Source organism: Macrobrachium rosenbergii, chromosome 25, assembly GCF_040412425.1.
Source record: "Macrobrachium rosenbergii isolate ZJJX-2024 chromosome 25, ASM4041242v1, whole genome shotgun sequence".
In the NCBI taxonomy this organism is placed as follows: Eukaryota; Metazoa; Arthropoda; class Malacostraca; order Decapoda; family Palaemonidae; genus Macrobrachium; species Macrobrachium rosenbergii.
This window is the reverse complement of record NC_089765.1, coordinates 40,392,414-40,408,865: the sequence shown is the minus strand read 5'-3', so window position 1 is coordinate 40,408,865 and position 16,452 is coordinate 40,392,414. Positions and strand designations below refer to the sequence as shown.

The 16,452-nt window shown below is 37.2% G+C and overlaps 2 protein-coding genes across 3 annotated transcripts in view; both read right to left on the bottom strand.

Annotated features, from left to right (window-relative positions):
* LOC136852592 (WSCD family member AGAP003962-like) overlaps positions 1–16,452 on the bottom strand; it is an 866,331-nt gene that overhangs the window by 280,420 nt on the left and 569,459 nt on the right. The gene's annotated exons all lie outside the window — the stretch shown is intronic.
* LOC136852227 (serine/threonine-protein kinase WNK1-like) lies at positions 2,596–3,426 on the bottom strand. The gene has a single exon (XM_067126675.1). The coding sequence runs from the start codon at positions 3,424–3,426 to the stop codon at positions 2,596–2,598; it is 831 nt and encodes a 276-aa protein (XP_066982776.1).

Here is a 16,452-nt window from a genome sequence, read left to right as displayed (position 1 = left end):
TATATATATATATATATATATATATATATATATATATATATATATATATATGAGTCGCTGGAAGGCACTGTGTCGAGGGATCTAGACCAGCATGTACTGATCCATTTATCACTTAAAAATTCCCCTTCGGTGATAATTCCCCATCAGGGATATTCCCGAAGTAGTGTGAATTGGATATTAAATGACATTTTAGCTTCACGACTGTATATAAATCACAGTGTGATAAAAATTTCATGATAATAGCAGCGTGTTCCAAACGTACCAATGAACTATCATGGTGGAGGTGGGTTAATGATGAAGCTAAGTACAATTTCCCCGCTCTCGATGGGTAAAAAAGTATGGCAGATTTGGCATTAACTTATACCTCTCTTGATGGCTCAGTGGTTTTACCATCGACTGGGATCGTTGGAAGGTACTGTGTTGTGGGATCGAGACCCTTCGGTGATAATTCCCCACCAGGGATATTCCAGAAGTAGTGTGAATTGGATATTAAATGACATTTGTAGCTTCATGATTGTATATAAATCACAGTGTGATAAAAATTTCATGATAAGAACTGTGTGTTTCAAATGTACCAATGAGCTATCATGGTGGAGGTGGGTTAATGCCGAAGCTAAGTACAATTTCCCTGTTCTCAATGGGTAAATAAGTACAGCAGATTCAGCATTAACTTATACCTCTCTTGATGGCTCAGTTATTTGACTGTCAACTGGAGTCGTTGAAAAGTACTGTGTCGAGAGATCAAGACCTGGCGGTACTGGTCCATTCATCACTTAAAAATTCTCCTTCGGTGATAATTTCCTATAGAGGATATTCCCGAAGTAGCATGAATTGGATATTAAATGGCATTGGTAGCTTCATGATTTTATATATATATATATATATATATATATATATATATATATACAAACATAAATTAAATATTCATATATATATATTATATATTATATATATATATATATATATATATATATATATATATATATATATACATATATATATACATATATATATATATACATAAAATTTTATATTATATATTCTTTTTTACTTGCCAGCCATGGCCTTGGCAATGGAATGCTATAAAATGGCTGACAGTAATACAAAAACTGGGAAGAATGAAAGACAGGGAATACTAAGCTTGAGTTCTCCCTTCGTCAAGTTACTGTAAGGCGTAATTATATTCAGTGAAAGATTAACTACATTTACTTAACAAATACTAACAACAGTCCACAAAGAGTTATATAATTGGCACACGTGTTAACACAATATATGAAATGAAATTATAAATATTTGGTGGTGCTGCAGAGAGGTAAAAATCCCTTGTTTCATCACAAGTGGAGCACAGATGACCGACATGTACGAGTTGAGATGGTCTTACGTTACACATGATAAAAACATCCCTCTTGGGTATCCATAACGATCACTCCTTTATGAGTTGGTGTTATGTGGCACGAGGCAAATGGCGGCCTCTGTGAGGTAGAGCGGGAATAGACTTCTGCTCGAAATGGTTCCTAGTAGCAGAATGAACAGTCTTCTTGGGCCATGCTTCTCTGGAATGGGCGAGGATCGCCTCAGGGCAACTTTCACGAGATGGCAGCTGCTGAACACGCCACTCCCATTAAGCCTAAAAGACAGAAATACGGCAGCAAAGAGAGTGGGTAAAAGGTGGGGTTATTGAGAGAGAAGAATGCTGGTTTGGATGGCAGTGCCCTCCCATTGTGCTGGTTGGCCATCTTACGTGAATTCAGTCACTAGGTTAAGCCCAGTGCCCGTAAGATAGCCCCCAATTAAGCAGAGATTCCATCCTAAATTGGACAGAAATTCTGTAAGAACAGGCTTAACCAGTGTGACTCCAAGCAAGGTAAAGGGGAAGTTTTGGCTGGATGGCATCGCAGAACTCTCTCCCTCAATTACATAAAATGACAATACTTAATACTAAGGACAATGTACCTGCATTTATTTAACTGGGGTACTGTCTGTGGGATAAATTTTAAAACCTGAATATTAAGTTAACTCGACACAAAGGTCACAAAGTTGAACTAACTGAAATCCACACACACTCAAGCTAACGCAGCACTATCAAAGTGATAAACTAGCCAACATGCAAATAATATATCCCTAAGGTAAATAAACATGTTAAAAATTCAATAATAATAATAAAAATAATTTTCCATATAATACAGCTGGGTATTGCAATTGAATATTTCACAAGCAAATAAAATACTTCGAACATGGGCATGCTGGAATGCAACAAAATACATATGTAGCTAGGACATGTCCTCCACTATGCTTGAGAACAGACATAGCAAATCACAAAGGTAAGGTATGAACATAACACGATTTATAGATACAAGTCCTCATTAGACTACAGCTTAGAGACAATCTAGACATCCTTCTCTGGGCCGAGTACCAAAATTCCTCTATTAAGATGAGGCACTGCTACACGTGGGACACGAGGGTCAGGAGAGCTCAGTAGCCCTAATCAGTACAAGAAATAGGAACCTAAGGCTATGTGTAATATATGCATGGCAATGGGCCTCTGTCATTATTTGTGTTTCTGGCACTTGGCCTTCCAGCTGTAGTACAGGAGGATTAGCCCCTTGATACAGGTAGCCTTCCAGTTACTTCTACTGGGAAGCACTGGATTTCCTCAAGGGAACGGTGCACTTCAGCTCTTATTTTTTCCTCAGGATCAACTGTGCGAATAATTCCTGGGTCTACTGGTGGCTTTGCCTCTTCTAATTCACCTTTAGGCTTGGATATTTCAGAGATAATTGGTGGGGTCGATACCTGAGGAGGCACAGGAGTGCCTTCAGGACCTAAGCCGTATGTGCCATTGGAAGCTGCTTCAATGGGCGGAGCAGGCACAATGCTAGCCACTGCCTTGGCTGCTGCAACAATCTCGACAGTGGTAGTGCCAACAATGGGGTCTGAGGGAGTGCCACCTATTTCAGCTGCTGCAACAACCAGAGTAAGGGCTGTGCCATGTATCTCTGCCAACTGTTGTTGCAGTTCCTGGATTTGGACAACTAACTTGGCTCTTAGGGATTTGTCCACTAGAGTCTTGCCTTTTGAGGACTTAGGAGAAGAGGAAGAGTTCATTATGGGTGCAAGAGGTTCGCATGTTGTAAGACCTTCTGAGGGGAGATCGAGGGCATGCTCTGGCACTGGCACTAAGGCAGGCCCAGGCACAGAGGCTGAAGTAGGGAATGGCTTGACATCCGTGACAGATGGAGCACTGTCCTGATCAGTGCATTCAACTGGTACAGGCAATGTCTCGACGGCAGGGCAGAAAGAATTATCCGCTCCTGACGGAAGCCGTGAGGGAGTTGGATCTCCGGAGGGGAGATTCAAAGAGGGTTCAGGCTCTGGCTCTGCGGTAGGCTCAGGTCTTGGCACAAGCTCTTCATCTGACCAGAGCATACTGACTCAGCTGAAATCTATTTTATCTGGCTTGTTGTAAAGCCAGAGTGAACTGGTGCTGAAATCTATTCTAGATGGCTTTGGGGCAGGTGCAGACTCTGGCATGTAGAACAAGCTGTCTGTTCCTAGGTTATCCAGCAGTAGGTCTGGAGGAGGGTCCAGGAAAGAGGTGAGACATGAGGGCCTGTCCTTATGAGTAGATCGTAGTCTTCAGGAAGGAAATCAGCCACCCCGAAAGGTACTAATTCTACATTGTTGGGGTGTGGTCATCCTCAATTAGACAGCCGGGAGGTTCGTCCTGCATCCATCTCCACTCTCATAAGTTATGGTTCTCTTAGAGTGGAGGACAATCTGAGCCGGTGCCTGGTCTTCCCATATGAGGGACATGGTGTTGTGGGGGTCTTGGCAGCCGAGGACCCGTTGACCTGTATCATAACCTCTGGGAGATGCCAGTTATAAGCCCCTCAACTGGGGGTCCTTGCAGAAGGGCTCTCCTTCAGATAGGTGCCAAGGGAGTCTGTCAAGCCAATGACCCGTCCACTTTTTTACACTGGCTCATAATGGCACTCCAGTATACACATGGCCTGTCCTCTGTTCTATCTGCGTATAGGCAGTGATTGCCTCCCCATAGGTAGCCATTTTGGCTGAGTTGCTAGAGTTTGAATATTGCAACTACTCTAGATGATGTGCTGTGGAGGTGCTAGCAGGGCAAAAGTGGCACTACATGGAGAGGCATTGCTTCTAGGTTGTGCTGTGAATGAATAATGAATGGTCGTGCGAACAACGGCACGGAATGGAAATGGCACTCTGAACTGGGCAGAGTGTAATGCAAACAAAATAAAAAAGTGGGCCAGTATAAGGCTCCAAGCACAATAAGAGTGCCCGTATGGTGAGGATGACACCAATAAAATTCGAGGATTAACACATTGCATGGGTCATATCCTACAATGCAGATGTGTGAGCATTTGGAACACAATGCTTGGGTCAAAGCCTACAAATGCCAAGGTATAATTATTGTAGCATGCTGCACGGGTCAAAGCCTACAAATGCAAGGGTGTGATTATAACACAATGCACAGGTAAAAGCCTACAAATGCAAAGGTATCATTATTTGGACTCAAGGCACAGGTCAAAGCCTACAATGCAAAGGTGTGATTACTGCAACACAAAGCACAGGTCAAAGCCTACAAATGCAAAGGTAATTATTTGGACTCATGACATGCAGTGGACAAGGACACATATGTAAATTTGTGTATAAAACACAGAAAATGCTTCACTTGCCTACAGACACAATGGTAACATGGAGCAGAGGTGTTATTCAATTAGAACAGAGTGAAATTAATCAAATAACATTCAGTGCAACAATGGCATGAGAAGGGGTGGGAAGTGGGTGACGTAAAAATAGGCGAAATCAATAGATATTAGTGTCTAATCCATAGTTTTTAAGGTCACTGAGATGAATAGTCACATTCCCGATGCTCTTTAAGCCCAAGTTCAGCCCCAATATGAAAGGGGAGTGAGAAGGGGTGGGAAGGGGGTGACATGTAAAAATAATTGAAAACAACAGATATCAGTACCTAATCCATAGTTTTCAAGGTTGCTGAGATGAATAGTGACACTCCTGATGCCCTTTAAGTCTAAGTTCAGCCCCGATAGGAAGGGGGATGAGAAGGGGTTAAAAATAAAAAGTAAAAAATGACAGATATTAGTGTCTCACCCATAGTTTTCAAGATCGCTGAGATGAATAGTGACACTCTCGATGTCCTTTAAGTCCAAGTTCAGCCCAGATAGGAATGGCGGGTGAGAACGGGTGAAATATAGGATGTCGAAAATGCTGGGCAATGTAATTGAAGTAACTATCTTACCAGGAAAGGGAGGGAGTGAGATTGAGAGAGAGTGAGAGGGAGAGGAAGTGAGAGAGAGAGAGAGTAGAGGGGGTGTTGGGAGAGAGAGAGAGAGAGAGAGAGAGAGAGAGAGAGAGAGAGAGAGAGAGAGAGAGAGAGTTTATCACTTGTCATTCAGAGTTTTACCAGGCAGCACCAGGTTGGTCAGCTATATGTATATATATATATGTGTGTATGTATATGTATATATATATATGTCTGTGTATATATATATATATATATATATATATATATATATATATATATATATATATATAATTTCAGTGATTGTTACATCTTTCACACTTTACCTTCATACGTCTACTCAGAAAGCTCACCAACAGTGCACCGAACCCCATACTCACCTCACTATGCACCTTGTATCTTTCACTTGCTCTTTTGGCACCTTGATGTTGAAGCCTTTTCTTCCCAATATCCCTTTCACCTAATCTACTTAGCTCTTTCTAAGTCTTTCTCTCCTCCTTCCTTTTAACTCTTCCGTATTTTACACTCCTTTCACCCACTTATCATATTTCATCCTTCTACAAGAAAAAATATCTCAAAACTCTGATTCACCCTTTTACTTATGCTAACCCTTTTATGACTCCTGAATATCTGCCATTTCTCACCCCTGCAATTCTTCTTGCACAGCATATACATAAACATTTCATTTGTAAATTTTCCAACTTTTTTCTTTCATTCGCATTCAACTTCCACATTCACTTTCATAGAGGAGAATTGGCTTATCAATCCTTTTATATATTCCAAAATTGGCAGACATAGATCGCTTATGTTTCTGCCTAACTTTCGCATACATCCTGTTATTTTCATCACATCACCTTTTCTGTGACTCTCATCTCTCATACCAGCATCTTCCACAATATTTACAGCCAAACACCTATGCATATCTACTGTTTCCTTTCTCCTACCATTCATGTTAACATCCACTAAGCCATCTTCTTTAAATCCATTTACTCTTGCAACTTTACTTTTGCTCACATTTACTCTAAATTTTGTCAATTTAAAAACACTTGCAAACTCTAATTCTGGTTATTGTGTATAATCACCACACATCTTCAGCAATGATCAGTCAATCCACACTTCGTTTATGAACCATAGTCTTATCACAAACTACTATTCCTCGTTTTCAAACATGTTTGTAAAAAAATTTCACTTGAAACTATGCACTTCTAAAATAAAGCTTTTTTCAAACATATTTCCACAAGATTTTCGCCATTTCCATTTACTCTAAAAAATCCATATCAGCCAACAATGCAATATCTCTCTGTCACATACCTTTGCATTTAAATCACCTAGCACAAAACCCTCTCACCCACATTATATCCACTAAGCTCAGATTCAGATTCCTCTATAAAAGAACCTTCCACTCATTCTTTGTCTCTCGCTGTGTTCAATCTTACCAAGCAATCCTAGAACTAACCCATTTGGAAAAAAACGCACTCGCGCACACAGACAATATATATATATATATATATATATATATATATATATATATATATATATATTGATATAGACATTCCTGAATTAGAATGGTCGTAATAAGCTCTCCGCATGTAAAATAATGCAATTTTGGGAAAAAATTCAGTAGGACCACACAGGTAGAAAACAGGAGACACTCCTAGCCCATTAGCGATTCGGTACGGCGCCAATAAAGCTTGGTTTGCTCCACCTCTCTCCAACTTTAACGACCCCTCCATTGTATTCCTAACGGCCAAAACCTTTGTGCTGCCGTACACTCCCTTTTCTAGGCACAAACCGAAAAACATGGATGTTGGGCATTACCAGATGAATAATGGGATTTGCCCAGGACTGACTGACCCAAGCCAGCCAGCTAGAGACAAAACAGGAACCAAGTGCACATAAGGAGGTCAGGTCAGAGGCCTGAGCCAGTTCGTGACACGCCAGCTACACAGACAGACTGCCTGTCAGTTGGCACTCCACCAACCTACCTTCCCCCTTCCCATGCACAGCCACTTTTGTTGTGTTGAAAGAATCCAATCCCGCCATAAGACCCCTTATTTAAAAACAAATCTAGCTTAATCTCAAGACGTCTCGCCCAAGGACTAAGGTAAAGTGTGGATTTGAAAGTTGTTTGGCACACATTCTTTTACTGTATTTCAACTGCTCTCTATTACTTGTTCCCTTGCAACCTCCTTAAGAGCCTAAGTGATTAATGTAATCTTTTCTTGAGTGACATAAAACATAAGTTTTTATCCAGTTTGCACACCATTTTTGATTCGAATGATTCTCCTTCTCAGCCTTCAGCACTCCCAAAGTGAACATTTTTATTTGCTGTAGCAATCAAAGTGATAGTGCGGTTCTGCATTGCAGAATAGATGATCATGTTGTTGTGTACTTGCCTGCTCCCACGGTGCCTACCAACTTTGAGAAAAGTCCTTCAAGATTTGAAATCTGAAGATTAATTTAGTTATTGTACATACACTGCAAGATCCTGATTACTTTTAAGTTAATCCTAGAGGTTTTCTCGGAGCATATCTGGCGCCATTTTGCTTTGTTATTTAACGTAACTACGGTGCCAGGGAGCTGGTGATTTGGCCTTCTATGTATGTTTTTTCTGATTTGTGTAATTATAACTTATTAAGTGAAACATTGATTTTCCGTTAAGATCCATTTAAATTAACTTTAAATTGACTCATATTCATCTGGTTACAAGTGTGGCCCCCTGGTTAGATGCAGAATTGTCTCAGGTAAGAGGAAGTTATTACGTTGCATGGCCAAACCCATTATATATATATATATATATATATATATATATATATATATATATATATATATATATATATATATATTTATATATATATATATATATATATATATATATATATATATATATAAAGGCAAATGTCACGAAGGAAAAGTGATACAATGGAGTGGTTGCTCGGCCTTTTGACACACAGTCCTTTACCAGCAGACTGATGAAAAATATAGAAATAAGTTTACAAGAAAGCTCAAATAATTGACAGATGACATACAGATATCCCTGGGGATGGGGATTATAAGGAACCGATGCACCTGGAATCCAACATAGTTGAAGAATTAGTGGACCTACCAAATTAAAGGTAAATCTTTGAGAGGTTTTACAAAGGATTAGGCCCAACTGGCTCAAAAGCAGGGAGAAATCAATTAAAGCATTTTACAGGGTAAGAGAATAACCACCAAAAATGACCTTGGAATGAATAAGCTGATTACATATTTATAAAAGTACAACACATTTTCTAGATTTGGTAAACAATGACAATTTTTGCAAAATGAACATTTAAAAAAAACTAATAAACATACAAATACATAGAAAACATATAAAAGGTAACTAATTAGTAATTCAGTCTGTGATTTTCTCTTTAAAGTCATTCTTGAACAATTTACTAAAACAGGGGTCCAAATAATACATGCCAGTGCTAAGGTTGAAATTACAGTTGGAAGTAGCTGTATAACTGCAGATTCTAAAAGATTACGCAACGAGAACTCTTTTGATCTGGCAATCACTGAACTGTTAGTCCAACTGATCCTGTATGAGTTTTCACTTAAATGAATGAATATTGCAATGGATGTTTGCCCAGTTTCGACAGAATACTTCTAAGTCCTTACTAGACTGGCCTATACAAAAAGAAGAGCAGTCCAAGCATGGAATTTTATGTATTATGTTGTTGCTTTCCTTAGGCCTATTTTTTTTGTATTAAAATTCCTTTTAGTGCGTTATTATAGGAAAAAACTAGGTTGACATTAAAAGATTTTTAACAATGATTTTATGGTTCTAAACCACTAAAATAAGGCAGGCTAGAATGTTCTTAGGGGTTCCTTTCTCTTAGCCTGCCTTATTTTAGTGGTTTTGAAACCATAAAATCACTGTGTTGGATTCCAGGTGCATCGGTTCCTTATAATCCCCATCAATTATACAACCTTTCTTGTAAATTCACTTTTATATTTTTCATCAGTCTGCATATATATATATATATATATACTATATAATATAAATATATATATATATATACATACATATATATATATATATATATATATATATATATATATATATATATATATATATATATACATATACATAATATATATATATATATATATATATATATATATATATATATATATATATATATATATATATATATATATATATATATATATATAATATAAGATAGAGATATTGAGAGATACTGAGCGTCAACCAGAAGAGGCAGCATGAGACACTGATACTTGGTTCTCCTACTTCCCTGGCTTACCTTCATTGTCTAAGAGGTCAAACTAACCTGCAAATAAAGAAGAAAAGGTAATTAAAATTCCAACATAGAACAATTTTTCATAATATTCAATAAACTCAGTTTCGATGGCTACCTGGATTTCATAACGAATCTCATTGTTGAATATCACACTCCCGTAAAGATTACAACTTATAATCGAATATCAAGCGTACATTTGCAGCGGAAAATTTAATTTGTCTATTAATGCCGTGAGGAAAGGAAGGGGGTTAAATCCTTAGATACGGCCTAAATAGGACTGCTATAAATAAAGGTAGCCTAAATATAGTAACTGGTTTCACTCTTTTTAGCATCTGCGACTGAGTGGAGATAGTGTTAGCCAGGTCAGCGGTTCAAACCCCAAAAAGAGGTGTATCTTATCACCAAGTTTAATCTCATCAGTCTAAACTAAAATTTTTCTAATGGGAAAGCAGCAAATATTAATGAAAAATATTAGCTTCTTCACCTAACACACACACATACATTTATATCACCAATCACCATTTGGCTTTTCCCTTTAGAGGAAGTGGCTCCGGAAGGTGCTGGACCCATGACCTTCACTACCCTGGTTGCGACCAACAGGACATTAATTCCTTGCTTATTTCAAGAGGGATAATGGAAATTAATGGAACGGGCGTACAGCGTTCCAGCTCGTTTGGGAATCAGACCAAGTATTCCTCTGTGGTAAAGCGAGCGTCCTAACTACAGTACTTGACTATGAATACATTACACAATGCATGTGTACGTTTGTAGAAGTCTGCGTATTCTTTGTGAAACCTCTGTTCCCCTTCACTTTAGAATACAGCTGAAGGAAAAAATCCATTTGCGAAAGAAATAAAGAATAAGAAAATAAAAAACCACTTGGGTTTCTCCAAAATTGGTTCATATCTTATCATAGTGGCAATTTTTTTTTAAAATGCAAAACTCTGACGATGCGATGGGTTGACTTCTATTTAAAAAAAAATGAAGAATGAAAACAAGCATCACTAATCTTTTTCTGAATTGTGCGGGATAAACATGTATAAAATACCGCAAATAGTCACAAACCATAGTATTCGACGTTAGTGCAGAAATTTGAATCATTATGGGAGAAGCCTGTCGGTGTAATTTTAATTATTCAAGTCGGTTACACCTACCAGTAAATTTAGCAATTTTTTTTCACAAAAGACATGAGACAAGTTGCAAGTTTGTGGGTCTCTCTGAATGCTCTGCTCCATCAAAATAACACAGAAACTGTCTGGACGTTCTCTTTAGTTTACTTCTTCATTCAAGAAGTAGCTTGTTTTTATATTTTAAAAAAGTATTCACGTCATAATTTAATATTTGAAACTAATTTCATACGTATGTATATTGTTACATAATTTTTGATGAAGTTTCGTATCGAATTTCATACATAGTAGGCTATATGCATACAGATGGATAAATTTTGTATTCTTTCAAGTTCCATTTTGGATTGATTATTTTGTGACTGCGGAGTCTACCCGCACGTCTCTTATACTACGGAGGATTGCTCATTCACTTATGAGGAAATATGTCCGGCGCTCATATATTCATGAAAATACTCAATTACTGCAAATAAACATGGAGACAAGCAAACATTTTGTGTACCACTCCACTCACAAAGATCTGTTCCTCGAGCTTAAAAAAAGAAAAAAAGTAAACACCAGCATACATTAATTACGCTGCGTCAACAAAGTACAAAGCTCAACATCCGGCTTGATTTTACGCCGTAAAAAAGTCTGTAAGGATTGCCTTTAGTCAGAATGAAGCAGATTTGCCTCATTATCAAAAGTCTGTTCGTTATTAAGTTTGCGTAACATAATGAACTTGTTTTCCGAAACTATTATATAAAAAATAATTTTTAGTCCAGTGTTTTGACAGGCTGTTTATGCATAATAGTTTCCAAGGGAAGTCGTAATGCATCTTTCATTCTATCGAACACGGAATACTCTCCCTCTCTTACCCGCGCACACAACCACTCATTAATAACAGCCCTCCAGCATACACAAAGATTCCTCTCCTTATCCGCCTTTTTACGTGTATAAAAGCGTTCATCCATAGGTTTACAAGCTCCTATCTCGGTTTCCAGTACCAAAACACTAAATTAAGGATGAACGCGAGTGAGCATCTCTGTTCTGAAGCTACATTGCTACTCTTTATGTTTGTAGGACGCAACTGATCTCCCATTCCTTTAACCAACACCGCAACAACATAATAATGGTGATGATGATAACGAGGATAATGATGATGAAGATGATGACGAAAAGGAGGAGGAGGAAGAACACGAGGACGATCACGAAGTAGTTCATCTCTTCGATAAAGAATGAGAAAGTGAGGAACATCTTTTCTATTTTGACATCTACGCATCGAAGCGCATAAAGAGGAACAATTATTAATCTTCACTCTATTCTTCCCTTGCCTTTATCTCTAGTAAGATTGGCTTCCCTCTGTCTCCTTTAAACTACAGGATCCAGGGCTCGAAATGGTTTAAGGCACTCCAATGGGGCCGAAATGTCGATGGTCGATGAAATAACTGAAAATATATGACGATATGCCGGCCCACAACGTACCTTATATCGGAGAGTAAATTATCATTTAGAATATACATTCCTTCATAGTTACAGTATGTGTCGGCGCTAACAGTATGTGTCGGCGCTAGCACACGTCCGAATGTGTGGTATGTATGTGTGTGTGTGTGTGTGTGTGTGTGTGTGTGTGTGAGAGAGAGAGAGAGAGAGAGAGAGAGAGAGAGAGAGAGAGAGAGAGAGAGAGAGATTCGTGCGTATAACTCTTGGTGATGAAACAGAAAATGGAGGGTTTCCTTAATCCTTCAAATGAGGAGAGGCAACATTAATCATGCTCAAAACGCAAGACAACGACAGTCTTCAATAATAACCGTACTCACTGAAGTCATCCCATATCTATTTGTAGCTGATCTAGTCCTTTTGCACACAAGCACACAAATGCCCAAGCATACTACTTTCAGCTATAAGCCTTTTCCACTCAAGAGAGACTTCAAAAACTGTTTCCACTTTTCTTAGGCAGTGTTTGTAAAGTTCAAGAGATAGATATTTGAAAAAAAATCTTAAATTAGGTTGTATGTTTATATCAAACATAAGCAAAAGCAAACTACTTCTCTGAATTTCTATATCCTCCAAAATAAGCCATGACAAGATCCATTATATAATTCGATAACAAAGTTTTTGAGATCATTATCGAATTTATGGAGTAAAGTGTTAACGATAAAATTCAAATTTAACCGCTAAAGAATATGGATATCGTCCAAAGCACTTCTCAAATTGAAAGTAAAAACCAAAAGAGAGAGACTGGAAATTGCGTAACTCTTTTTGCGACTCTTCTCCTTCGTCAGCGCCTGGAACATGTGAGCCGCCGTATTTCTTCTCCAGAGAGAAAGAGAGAAGACGCCAAAATCCATAATGAAAACCCTTCAGCTTCATTAGACACCGAGAAAAATGTCCACGTGAGAGCCAGAGAGAAAACTTCCTACAAAGTTAGAGTTGGTAATGAGACGTTACAGTATTCGCACAAGTTCATAATAAGTGTTAGCGTTTCAAGTTAAGTTTTGTTAATCATGAAATGAAAAGTTGGCAGATGTTTCATTGAGGAACTCGGCGGAAAAGTTCGTATTATACAATAACAGCGTTACCTTTAACTTTTTTGGGGAGATATGCAAAGAATCATTGCTAACAACAACAAAAACAAGACGATGAGTTTTCTAAAATAAGGAATGAGATTTGGTCAACTGCCCCACCACACAACACGATGAATTAAATAAGTTCGACAAGATAAAGGTCGAGTGACCTTCCGAAAAAAAGAGAAACTCTCCATAACAATTTACATTATTATCTTACGAAATGGAATTAATTTCTTTTGCACCAAAATTCAAAACCAAATCTGATCAAGTCCGAAAACTGCAATTTGCCGATGACTAATCACTGAAGTTTGAGGGTACAAACAATTTCTGGCTTACGAAATCCGCACACCCATATGGAATTAACATATGGCCTTAAGAATAACTAACTTTAAAGAAATTATTAATATACAATGATAAGAAATAAAATTCATCAATAAATAATTTTAGCATAATAGCTTAATCGATAAGACCTGCCCTATATAAATAATACTTATAGATATGTTATAATAAATGAGGCATAAAATCTGGAAGAGGTCTCGCCTTATATTTAGTACAATAATAACTACTAAAAAAGGAGTCAAGTACATGAATAAGTTTAATTCTACAAAATAAGGCGTCAAGTCTTAAAACATTTAACAGAAATGAGAATATGGTAAGGGATAAACGGATTTCAGAAGTATCCTCTGACGTCAATAACTCTCTCTCTCTCTCTGACGACTTTAAATCACTGTTGGCAAAAACTACACTACGCAAAACTAAATACGATAACAGTGATACATTTTTTTCATTTCATTATGAACTAATCCTACAAGACTAACTATTTCACCAGAAACCACTTAACATTCTCGCTCACTCCGAAGGTAATCGCTCTCCATTCAGCGAAATCATCTCTACCAACCTCTTTACCAGCATCTCTCCTTAACACACGTTCTATCCACAACAATAATGATCACCTCTTCCTTCTCTCGCCAGAGCTCTTGTTCCCCAACAGCCAGAAACCACTTCCACCCCCCCACCACCCCCAACATCAAAGCTCACGACGGCTTCTCCATCGAACACGGTCTTCATTCATCTCCACCACACTGCATCTCAACGTCTCCCGGGGCTCATCTTTGTAGTTCAGGAAGAACACGAGAGGGAAGTGAAAGCGAACGTGAGAAAGCACGGCAGGGGACAGGAAGGGAAGGTCTTGCGCTAGGGGTATGGTGGTGGAATGAGGAGAGATGAAATAAAAAGGAAAAAAAGAAAAAAAAAAAGACTGGACACGGAATTGAAAGATGACCATAAATAGTACAGGACACACAGAAACACACACACACAGAAACACACACACACATATATGTTTGAGTGTGTCTATTTATTCATTTACTTATATACAACATTTTATAAAAACAGTAATAGTCTAAAAATTCAAAAAAAGGCTGGAAGTATCTACATTTAAAGCAAGTGTTCAAAGGTACCTCTAAATAATTTAAATAACAGTTTAAATGATAATTTAAATTCTATAAAATTTACAATAATTTCACAGGCCTAATGGCAGAGGTTCCTTAAGGCTGAATGTCGTGGCTCTTGCCAGTCATGGAATCTGAAGTACAGTTTTGATAGAGGAGTCACCATACACCAGATGGCACTGTGGACAGTCGTAATTGTATACGATTCTCGATTCAAAAGAAGGTGGCATTTTTCCCTTATGACTAACGAAATTCTTAGTTCCTAAGCTCTTATAGAAATATATATTTTCATGATGCTGCCTTGTAATATGTATATCCTCCCATAGTTTTGATATATTTACTCTTCTATTTATCATGTATTATGTGTAATAATAATGACTGTTGAAATATCATATCAGATCTCAAAAGAATTAATGCTTTAGATGACTTAATAACATAATTTAGAATTAATCATTTCTTTCCTGATAACAACATAATATATGAGGAACACGTGTGTCTTAGCGAAGGGTTTGTTTCACTTTATCTGTCATCAGTTCAGATAAGAGAAGTGTGCTGTGTTGGGTTTTTTCCTTTGTTTTAACTCATGCGATGACAGGTCGGGAATAACAATTGCCATCTGTTTGAGCATGTTTAACGTATGCAATTTTGAGAGCAAGATCTCATGATCGATTGCGTCATGTATTGTACCGATTGAGTTCAAAACGTTTTGCCGGAAGTTATGCCATCTTCCTTATTCTAGAAGTTTCTTTTGTGTCTCATCCCAAAAATGCCTTAATGATGTCATCCATTTCATTTTCAACTGGAATCCAAAAAATCTATTCGTTCTTATTTCAGAGACCGTTCAGTTTGGTTCCCTCTCTCTCTCTCTCTCTCTTTCTCTCTCTCTCTCTCTCTCTCTCTCTCTCTCTCTGCAATGCTTAAAAAGAGAGTAATATTAGCGTAATATATTTGTGGTCACTGGTATTAAATATAGCTTTTGAGATCTGAAGTTAGTAAAATTGTTTAAATTGTAACGGCACCAGACAAAAAAGTGTCTTGTGAATTTTACGTAGCTGCAAAGGGATTTTACAAAGGTTTTCACAAGCTTGTGTAAGGTAAAGTGGATTTTACTTATTATTACCATGGTATAATAAGGTGTATTAAGAGAAATTTTGCCTTAGTGAAATTATTATTGATGAATCTTGTGTGTATTTTTGTGTGTTCTTGTGTTTGCAATCTCTTGATTTTTGTTGGTGATTTAACATTTTTTACTTAGCATTTTAAATATTTCCTAATAATTTAACATTGCACACTTGATTTAATTTTCATTTATTAAGATTTTCTTTTCAAATCTTGAGTAATTCTTGATAATTTAAACTTTGCTTGATTAATTTAATTTGTTGATAAATTAAAGTTTTGTGATTTAATTTTGTTAATAATTTAATTCAAGAATTAATTAAAATTTGTGTTGTTTTCAAGTAATAGTAAATTTTTCAGATTGTGAATTCTAATTATAAATTTTGAATTTAAAAATAAATTTTTGTATTTAAAATGTTTAAAAAACAGTGTTTCATTTATTGACTACCAGTGAATAGGATTAATTGTGTGCATAAGGAAAAGTGATAAACATGTTTTGTTTCTTTAGTTTTGCTGAAGTGAAGTATGACCAGGGAAACAGTTAAAGTTGTTTTTATGGAGTGGTGCCCTTTTATTCTAGTATATTTTTTGTTTAAACCTCACAATTATTTTGATAAACTTAGTTTGATT